The sequence below is a fragment of the Aotus nancymaae genome, unplaced genomic scaffold (assembly GCF_030222135.1).
Source record: "Aotus nancymaae isolate 86718 unplaced genomic scaffold, 86718_ANA_hifiasm-v0.15.2.pri h1tg000051l, whole genome shotgun sequence".
NCBI classification, from domain to species: Eukaryota; Metazoa; Chordata; class Mammalia; order Primates; family Aotidae; genus Aotus; species Aotus nancymaae.
In genome coordinates, this window is record NW_026988465.1 from 3,434,313 (window position 1) to 3,444,403 (window position 10,091).

A 10,091-nucleotide genomic window follows, 5' to 3' on the forward strand; every position below is an offset into this window, starting at 1 on the left:
TTCTCCCCTCCGCACCCCCCCGCCACCACCACCACACGCACACTCCAGGCCTGCAGCCCCCGGACCGGGGTCGCCTCTGCCCCTGTTTACTCTGGAATCTTTACTTCTCCGTGAGGCCATGCGGGGCCTATAAATAGGAGAGGTGGAAGCAGCCCTTCTGCCTGATCAATAGGGCCCGTTTCCTCGCCGTTTCAGCCGAGCTGTCTTATTAATTATGAAAGGATTCGCCTGATCCCTGCCAGGGAACACAGCCTCTCGGCCCCTCTGCTGGAGCCCTTAATGGCGGTTCCTTTGCAAGCTGCCTCTGGCCACCGCAGAGGAAGAGGCGAATCGTGGTTAGGGCCAGGCCTGCTAGGATCGTGGTTAGGGCTCCGATCCGCCTGAGGCAGGGGCAGCCGGCCGGCCACTGGCATTGTCTGCCTGTGTGAGCAAGCCCAATTCCTCTAAACCTCAATTAGTCTCTGCTTTGTAATTGATTAATTTGAAAACAGCTTTCATTTCTTTCTTTTCTTTTCTTTTCTTTTTTTAAAGAAAGTAGGATTTCGGAGAAGTGGTCAAGTGGCGTTAAGTGAGGAGGGTCTGCTTGAAGGTGGCAGTTGTCCAGCGGCTTCCTGAACAGGTGAGCTTATCACCTGGAAACATATGTCCCTTCAGGTACCCCGAGAACTGGGCCAAGAAAGCAGGGTTGGGGTAGGAAACAAACGACACCCCCATTTCAAACAATAACTTTTATTTTATATTTCTCTATACTTTGTAGCAAATCTGGTTTTTTGCTGAATTTAATTTATAATAAACTTTTTAAATTACATCTCTCTCTTTTTTTAAAATCAAGGCTCTTTTATGTCAAAATCTTTTTTAGCTATATTTTAGATTAACATTTAACATCCCCCCCCCTTGTGATCTATACCGTTGGATATTCAGGTATTACTGTGTGTGTAACAGCTAAAACAAGAGGGAGGAGGGAAAATAAAGGCAGTGGACTTGGACGGATGCATCAATAACAGCAGATAAAGCTAACCCCTCAGTGACCATAGCAGCATGTCTTCTGGAAGCCTTTACTCTTACCCCCGAGATTTCCTCAGCCCCTTCCCTCTCTCCCTCCTATCCTTCAAACGCAAAGCCAACAGTCTGTCCTTTCGCTTTTCTTGAGGAGAAATGTGCAGTGGAAACGATCAAAACAAGATACTGTGGAAGAACGACGTGAGCGTGAATTATTCACCGTATGCTTCGCCCGTGGACATCTCTCTTGAATTCATTCCCCTGGCCTTCTCCTCTCCTCACCTTCCTGTTAGGAGGAGCCCATCATTTTTCATGGTACTAGCATGATTATAGTAGGTGGCCCAGGGCCGTTCCTGAGATTCTTTTGCCAAACAAAAAAAATTTAATAATAATAAAATTAAAACATGGGGTGGGTTTGCCGTTTTCTTATCTGTGTGTGAAGACGGACTAAAGCTGAGGTCCGGTTTTGACTGTGCTTGCTTGCTCACTGATTGGGAACATTTGGCAAATAAAACACAAGAAATCAAACGAAATGAAAAAGAGAATCAGGATTTCCCACAATCCTATATGAATGTTTTCAGCATCACAGAGAATCACAACGTCCCCAAAGAACGAATGGATCTTCCTCTCGATTTCCGGGATCATGGAGTGAGTGTGGGTGGGCGCGCAGGGGGAGCTGGCCCCGCGCTCAGAAGGAAAGCCAGGTCGCTAAAGCTGCCGAGAGAGACACCAGGAGCACGGGGAGCGCCGGGAGCAGGGACCCCGCCGCCCCGTTGCCGCTGCCGCAGAGTTCGAATAAGCTGCCTTGGATGTTGAGGTTTTTGGATTCTTTTCTCAGTTTATCCCACATATCTTTCGCCCCTTCCTGGCAATCCGTAAGGGCTGTGACCGTGCAGCTATGGAAATCCTCCCAGTATCTGGTGAGGAACAGAACAAAACAGAAGTAGGTTCACTTGGGGAGCCTGGAGGACCCCGGGCCTGCGCCCCAGCGCCTCCCCGCTCGCGGCCCGGCAAACTTCCCGGGGTGTCCCCTCCCTACCTCCTCTTCACCGCCCCGGCCCCTGGGCTGCGAGAGGTCTGGACTCACGGGACCTCCGCCCACCCCAGAAGCTGCTGTCTAAAGCAGGGCTGTGTGTTGGTGGGGGGGCGCCCCCTCCTGCCTGGTTTTCCCTTCCAGATGCCTGGAGAGGACCCGGCAGCCGGGAGCCGGGTCGTGCACCCGCTGCGGCGCGCTGGCACCTCGGCCTCCGCAAACAGATTGCTCGCCCTCCTAGGGGAAAGCTAGGAAAACAGTGCTAAGCCTCGCAAGCTGCCGCCCATTAATGCCTCTTAGCTTGCAATACGGGTTACTACCTCTGAGCACCGCCCTCCCCTCGGGGCTTCTTACATTCTCCTCCCCCTAGCCCCTTCTGTCTCCCTCCTTCTCCACGCCGCGGTACTCTCGCCTTCGCCCTCATTGTCTCCTTCCACCCACTACCTCTTCCTTTTGTTTTCCGTTCTCCTGATTTTCCCTTTCTTTCCTTTTCCATTCCGTCTGCTTTCCTCTCTTGTGTTGCTCACTTCCTCTTTCTCCTCCTCTGGTCTCCACAGTCCCCCGGCTCTGTTTCGGCCTGGAGATTCTTGCTTGCCTCCCTCCTCCCCGGGGTCGGTGAGTGTTAGTGGCCGGGCACCTGGGCCCTGCTTCGTAGCCTTCATCTGCTCTTGCAAATCCCAGTGCCCCAGTCCTGAGAGTTGGGTCCCTCCTCTTTCAACCTCAGCAATCTTTTTCGTGAGCTTGGGCGCCCTGGGGCTTCCTCCCCACAGCCTTTAGGGCGCCAGCCCCCAATGCTGGAACTGCGGGTAGGGCCTGGTGCCACCGCAGCTAACCCTCGAGGACCCGGCCCCCCTCCCCCCACCACCACACTCGGTCCGCCTCTTGCTGTCAGTTCCCGGAGCCCGGCGCCTAACTCAACCACTTCCTCCTCCCAGGCTCAGCTCCTAGACCCGCCCCCACAACCTTCATCCAACCTGTCCCTTTTGATTGTCCCCCTTTCTTCCGAAAACCAAAATAGATCCTGAGACTAAATATAATTCCAACCCGTGATCGATTACTGGGGCGCTGTCTCCTTTCAGAGCTGGGTCGATCTGTGCCTCTCTGTAACTCCGGGCTGGCCCCTGCCCTCCACAGAGTTAGGTTGTATTTTCTCCTCTCTCTTCCTTCTGCTGGCTGCCTGGACTGTAAGCACGTTGAAGGCAGGCACTGTGTTGATTTATGAGGACTGGAGGGGCTGTGGCATACGGTTTCCAGGTTTCTGAACTTGTAAGAAACAGCAAAATTTGGACATCAAGAGGCCCAGAGAGGAGAGCTCTCCTGTAGAGCATCTGTGGAATTGCACCTGGCAAAGGATGCCTAAATTGCTCTTTTCTTTATGCATGCCCAGATGGGGACAGGGTGCTGAGGGACCTGGTAGAGAAGGACAGACTCCACCTGGGGTTGGGCATAGGTGGGCTTCGGCTAGGTGTTCAGCAAGCAGCTCCCCCAACTGAGTAGAGCCAGGACCTAGCTGTGGCCTGTGACCTCAGGGAGGAGTTCTCACTTTCCTGTTTTCCAAGACCAAAGTTCTGCTTAAAAATTAAAATAGCTTGGAATAAACAAGTTCCAGCAATTGACAGAGGATTTGAGAGCTGCTCTATGAGCAACCTTTTGTTATCCTTATAGATAGATTCTTATCCATCACCAGATTTTTAGAATTAAATGCCTTTGTCACTTTCAGGATAGGAAAGACTAGGCACTTAGCTGTTTTGGCTACTAGTAGGCACTGGGGCATTTAGGAAAGAGAGTAGCCAAATTGGAACCCATTTAATTTATCAAAGCCTAAACAAACATCCCTCCTTCCACCAGTCCCCTTTGCCCCAGTTCGGGAGAGAGGAAAGACTTCATAGTATACAAATGATGGCATAGAAAATGGTCACTCTAACCTCAGGGAATAAAGGACACAACTTGCCTTGCCTTTATTGGAAGAGTTTTTGTTGGGGTTGGGGGAACATAGCTGATTTCTGCAAAATAAAAGAATGTGTGTTGCAGAGGCTGGGGCCATTTCTAAGGTCTGCAGCAGCTAAATTGCTGCAGGTCCACTGCACCAGGGCTCTGCTGGTTACCTTACTGCCAGTGGGAGCAGTGCTTTCCAGCCAAGCTTTGAGAAAACACCAGTGGGCCTGGCTAGGAACTCCTACCCATCTCTCTTTACCTTTGAAACTGTCCAGGTCTGGGGAGCCTTTGCAGATATGCAAAGGGGCAAGGGAAACAAGGAGGGTGGCTATCGCAAACCTTGGAATCTGCTATAAACTCAACAGCGACTGTCACTGGACCATCACCTGGACTTACTCTTTTTGGATAAAGTCACTGGCACACAATAAGATATTGTTTCTGCTTCTCTCCTAGAAAAGGGAAGGGAGACCTGTGTTTTCTTGCTGTACCATCATTTCCTTTATGTGTATTAGAGGGGGGTTTATCAAGGGAAATGAACAGAAGAGATGAGTAACTTTCCCTTCAGGCAAATATAGTATTACCCCAAACACTCCTCAAATCCAAGCCAAATGTTCTTCATAAAGTACGTGGCAGGTCACTCTTTCACACAAGAGGAAAGAATGACAAAGATTACTTCAAGGCAGAGAGATTTTGCAGCACCAAGAACTGCTGGCAACTCTCCATGCCCCTTGCCCTGGGTCCCAGCAAGTTGGACTTGCATACCTCTGTGCACCCCCATGAGGCCGTGTAGAGCTGGGAGTGAGTCTATATTGAAGGATCCTCCTCTATATCACACATTGGGCTGTGGGACTCCCTTGGGAAGTGCAGGTTCTAACCCGGGGGCCTAGTCCTAGGCCTGGAGCAGGGAGCCAGAAGGCAAGAGGGAGCGGATTCGGATTCGGATTCGCTCTGGCGCTGAACGCTGAGCGCAGGCGGGGAGGCTAGGCACTCTCTGACCTCAGCAGCGCCCCCTAAATCGAAGCCAGCCGGCCAGAGAGGACACTTACGTGCACACGGTCTTGATGTTCGTCTTGTCGTCCAGGCCCTGCGGGTAGTTGGCCATGCTGTCGCCCAGCTTGAGCAAACAGTCCGAAAAGCCCTTGAAGACCGCATCGCACTTGCCTGCTGCTCTCACGGCCTGCACCAGATACGCTGCAGGGAGGAGGGAACACGGGTCAGCAGCGCCACGACTCCGCCCTGTCGCCCCACTGCCCGCCTTGGCAACCCAGGCTCCCCGCGGCCTCCTCACTAAGGGCGGCCTCCCCCAACGCCCAGCCTCCGGGCGCGCCAGTGATAAAGGTGAATAAAAGACTTAACCCAGGAATGCCCGACCTGCAGCGCCGCGTCTAGTGCAGATTGTCAGTGTGTGAGCAGGTGTGGGTGGGTGGGAGGTAGGTGAGTCCATTTCTTTCCTTCAGCTCGCTCCCGCATCTCGCTCCATATCTTTTTCTGTTTCCATCGCCCCCTCTTCTCACCTCCTTCATCTCTTTTATTTCTCTTTCTCCTCACTCCCTCCTTCATCTCCCAACACTTCCCCAGCAAGCCCTTGTCACAGCTCTCGCAAAGCGATCTTCCATTTTGAGGTGACAGAAGGGGTCTGGGCTGCAGCGTGCGGGGGCGAGAACGGGGTGGGGAGACGGCAGGGCGTGGGGTCACGCAGCTGAACCCAACGCCACATCAACAGAATAAGCCTCAAGCTTGGCGCTGGGTCCTTGGTGGGCGCTCAGCAAACACTGCTGAATGAATGAACGAATAGAGTCCCAGGAAGCCACCAGCAGTCACCGGAATGGATTCATTATAAAACCGATTGCCTACCGTGGACTCTGTATTCCGAGTGAGACCCTCGGATGCACCCTCTCCCGCCCCACTGGAAAGAGGGCAGTCTAGGCGTCCTGAGACTAGGCACGGGTGACGAGTGGTCTGGAGTGGACAATGCCCGAGGCCGGGCGGGGTCACGGAGGAGTCTGCCCGGGTCACCTCCGCAAAGGCCAAATCCACGAGTCTCGAGCTCCTCTCCTCCTCCTCTGTCCGCCACTCAGCTCCCCACACACCCTTAATAACCCACCCTGCCGCCGAAAAGCCCGTCTCCACTCGGGACAGCAGCCTGGAGAGGCTGTTCTTTTCCAGGTCCCAGCCTCGCTGCTGAGAGCAAGCTCGCCGCCGCCTGGGCTCCCGGCCCCAGCTCAGGGCTACCGGCAGAGAGGGGGCAGGGATAAAAGCTGAGCGGGGGCGGCGGCGGAGGAGGAAACGCTGGCCGCACGAAGGTCCCAGCCCTTGGCCTCAGGGCGGCCAAACCCCGAGGTGCCGGACTGGAGAAACTGGCTCCAGGCTGTGGGCGCGCGGCGGTGGCCTTCTCTTCCCACCCTGAGGCCGACGAACCCGGTTGGAGGCTGAGTACCTAGCGGCCCAAAGCACCCCTGGCGCGGGGAGGGCGCCAGAGAAGCACAGATCTACCCCGTTAGGGCGGGGAAAGAGGGGTACATCTCAGAATCGAAATCCGCACTGGCGCCCACGACCCTGGGCGCCGGCCTGGTCCTCCGCAGCGTTCTGGCGGCTGCGCCTGTGTGTGAATGTGTCCCGGGAGGACCGGACACCTCACTCCCCCGGTCCCCCACGCGGCCGCCTGTCACCGATCGCCGGGCCAGGCGCCGAAGAGGAAGGTGACCGAACCCGTAGCAGCCTGCGAGAGCGTACCGTTTGCAGATTGCTGCAGGAAGAGCGAGGCGGGCCTTGCGCTTTTTAATCCGGAACGGGAAGCGCTGGGGAAGGGACCAAGGTTAACTTCGACCTCCGCTGGGGCAGATACGTAAACCCTTCTTAAACCTCCCAGTTCACCTTACACCGAAAATTAAATACCCTTGCGACGACAATACTAACAAATCAAACACTGAAGTAAAATCTTAAGAATAAACGAATCTTTGTTATAAGAGAACTCGTTCGAAATGGAAATACACCCCACACATCTTCCTCTATAACGCATGTCACAAATACAGCTTTGATGCGAAGAAACGAAATAAAATAAAGTCCAATCTCCTTGTCCACGTCTCTCCTCACTCCTTACCTACACCCCAAAAACTCAGTGGCGAAAGAAGCCCCTACAATGCATTGACTTTTTTAAGGGGCATTGGGGCTCGCCGGGGGCGGGAGCGCTCTCGTCACGTTATCTTCCCAGGCGCTGCTGGAGAAGACCCTGCACACCGCGCATGTGTGAGTGTGTGCGTGTGTAAAATAAGAAGTCGTGAACATTTCTGTCTTTTGCAACTGTGACTCCTTGGATTCTAGCCTTCTCTGGGAGGCCGGGAGGCTGCGCGCGGGACGGATTTTGCAGGCGCACGCGTGCCAGTAGGTCGCAGTCCTGTGTCCCTCGCTGTCCTTCCAAAACCCCGCTTAGATGAGGTTCTGGCCGGTGACCCTGGCTCCTTCCCTGTCCTCTCTGCCGTCCCCTTCCTATGCAGTTTCCATCCGTTCATTCATTCGTTTGACCTTTCATTCATTCCGAACTTCCTCCGGCTGCATCTCCTTTCGCGTTCATCACACTCTTCTACCTCCCCGCCCCTCCCCAACCCCCACATTTCTTGCCAAATGTCAATGATTTGGGACAGCTCCCAGACATGAATTAATAAAGACCCAGGCTCTGGTGCAGGAAAGGGCAGACATTCGGGAACAAATACGCTCAATTTCAATTCCACAGCCAGCAAATAGTCATTTTCGAATCGAGGTTAATGTGTTCAAAACGCAGTCCTCAGGCAAGACCACCGTCTTTTTTTTTTTTTTTTTTTCTTTTCTCCAAACCTCTCAAAGTAAGGTTATTTCCTACAGGGAAAACAGAGTCCCAAATCTTCTCTGATTAAAATTTCTGTCTCAAAAACAACTCTGTCTCCTGCTCTCTAAAAACTAAAAGGTTTATTGCAAAATGCCACATTCACTTATTTCCAACATTTAAGAAATTTGCTGCCATTAGAAATATTATTTATAGCAAGCTCTTTTCACTATTGTCAAAGATGCAAAATAACCATATTTAAAGCACTGTCATTTTTTAGAATTAAAGGAAAACACCAACATCCTGCATTCACACTCTCTAAAATCCTTATTATGTTTCTGCAAAAGAAAATCAGATACTCAAAATCATGTCAGTTGCATAAAACCCCACTGCAAAGAATCCATTTTAATGCCCTGAGAACTCCAAACCTTGTTTTCTCCACATTTCTTACAGAAAAAACATGTTATGCATTCTCCTTTCTTGCCCCAAACCAATTACCTAAAGCACCCCCTCCCCTGAGTACTGCAAGGATTTGTCTGCAAAGAATGCCACAACCTGAACTGCTAGGAGGTAACAATTCTGTTTCAGGAGTTTCTTTTTTTCCCTCCTCTTGTCCATTCTATTAATAACCTGCTTCACTTTCACTTTTAGGCCACGTTAATTAATGTTCTGGCCCAGCGTCAGAGAAGGGGGATTTTCTAGTGCCCTCTCCTATATCTTTTCTTCATTCTGGGTGGAAAAAATGTGAACTTTAAAAAGACCCTTGACAGTGTAACAACGACTCAACATTCCTTAACATAAAATGGGGACTAAATAAATCCTCCCACAACCAACCTCAAACAAACAAAAATAACGAACAGCGACATGACATATTGCAAACACTTCTTAACCCTTTCCTATACATAAAATACAGATATCAATGTGTAAAGTAGCAGACAAATGCGTCTAGAAAAGTATATCCACGTATATTTGGCTGAATTCATCCTCTTAAATGGTAAGCATATTAAAATATATGGTCTGGAGTTTCCTATCACTCTCGATTTGCCCACCAGCCGGGTCTGCGGTGCCCGTGCAAACGCTGCAGCTAGGATAAGGGGGGAGGGGGGTGAGGGAGGAGGGGCGGGAGAATGACAAAGTTCTAAATGCAGCAGTCTGAGCCCTGGAATATCTTTGCTTTCTGCACATAAACTTTCCAGATCTGGCTGCCTAGCCATTTTGTTCCTGCATTCACCTTTCGACCCTTCAAAATAGTATCTTGCAGTATGGCAGGGGCCAGTACATTGCCCCAGAGCGCACCAAACCTGGTCTAAACCTAGAAAGGGAAACAAAAATGGATGTGTGCTTTGGAAAAAAGGGGGAAAACCCCTGTCCAGAAAACGTCCGGCTGCACACATTTCCTGGTGAACATTTGGAATCTATAGCTTTAGGAAAAACGAACTGGGACGCCCAAGTCCCCAGGAGCTGATGCCCCCACCCTCAGGGGTTTACCGGCTTCTCCGCACCCTGGGGCGGCCGCGGGCCCGCCGGTCCCCCTCCGAGCCTCGGGCCGGGCAGATTGCCTCCCGCCTCCAGCCTCCAGCCAGGCTGAGCGGCCACTTACCTATTTGCACCGCGAGGATCAGTGAAATATATCTGCCGTTCAACTTAAGTCCCATCCTACGTTTAGTCAAACCATTTGCGACCGCAGACCTTTAAATAGTTAGTTTAGAGAACGCGGGGGAAAGCCGAAAAATAGGCATTGCCAACAAGTTCCGGGAGCGACAGAGACTTTATGCACGGGGAAGGCAGAGGGAGGAGAGAAAGAGAGGGAGCGAGGAAGAGACAGAAAGAGAGAGAGAGAGAAAGAGAGAGAGAGAGAGAGAGGCTGAGGGTGGGGGGAAGAGCTGGGAATGGTTCACTCCATTAGGAGGGGGCGGAGGAAGTACAGCCTCACGCCCACGAGCAGGCCTGACGTGGGGGATGACACGGAATGATTTTTTTTTTTAATATAAGACACCTTGGTAGAGAATCGCCATTTATAGTCATCAGAAGCTGAAATTAATCAGATATCTCCAATTAATGTGCGATCTGAACGAAATCTTGCCTCTCGAGGGTGACCACTTCCCCACTCTCGCGGTCACCCCTGCCTCTTCCTCGTTCCGGGGGCCCCCCAACCCCGCCCCCTCCCTGCGCAGAGCAAGGGGCTCCCCCTCCTTTCCCCGCCAGGAGCTGGGGAGTCCTGGCGCGCCCACTCGATTGTTTCAACCTGCTCCCCCTCCTCCATCAGCACCACAAAGAATCCAGCCCTCTCTCTCCAATGCAGGCGCGGGGGGGCGCTTAAAGCAG

The 10,091-nt window shown here is 52.2% G+C and overlaps 1 protein-coding gene across 3 annotated transcripts; it reads right to left on the reverse strand.

Annotated features, from left to right (window-relative positions):
- Positions 1-713: 713 nt before the first annotated feature.
- Positions 714-9,865, reverse strand: NRN1 (neuritin 1). 3 transcript variants are annotated; one of them, XM_021672669.2, is made up of 3 exons: positions 9,367-9,865; positions 5,014-5,158; positions 714-1,916 (listed from the first exon to the last, which is right to left on the reverse strand). In XM_021672669.2, the coding sequence occupies exons 1-3, from the start codon at positions 9,419-9,421 to the stop codon at positions 1,688-1,690; spliced, it is 429 nt and encodes a 142-aa protein (XP_021528344.1). In that variant the 5' UTR covers positions 9,422-9,865; the 3' UTR covers positions 714-1,687. The 3 variants fall into 3 exon arrangements, with proteins under 3 accessions (XP_021528344.1, XP_021528345.1, XP_021528343.1); XM_021672670.2 differs by lacking the exon at positions 9,367-9,865 and adding an exon at positions 5,482-5,792; XM_021672668.2 differs by lacking the exon at positions 9,367-9,865 and adding an exon at positions 5,339-5,790.
- Positions 9,866-10,091: the final 226 nt, after the last annotated feature.

Bases quoted from the DNA above. Each gene is read 5' to 3' on its own strand.
- NRN1 (XM_021672668.2), bottom strand. From the start codon at position 5,411: ATGGACTCACCTACCTCCCACCCACCCACACCTGCTCACACACTGACA. The intron at 5,159-5,338 runs GTCGGGCATTCC...TCCTCCCTGCAG, and splicing joins CACTAGACGCGGCGCTGCAG to CGTATCTGGTGCAGGCCGTG. The intron at 1,917-5,013 runs GTAAGTGTCCTC...GTTCCTCACCAG, and splicing joins AACATCAAGACCGTGTGCAC to ATACTGGGAGGATTTCCATA.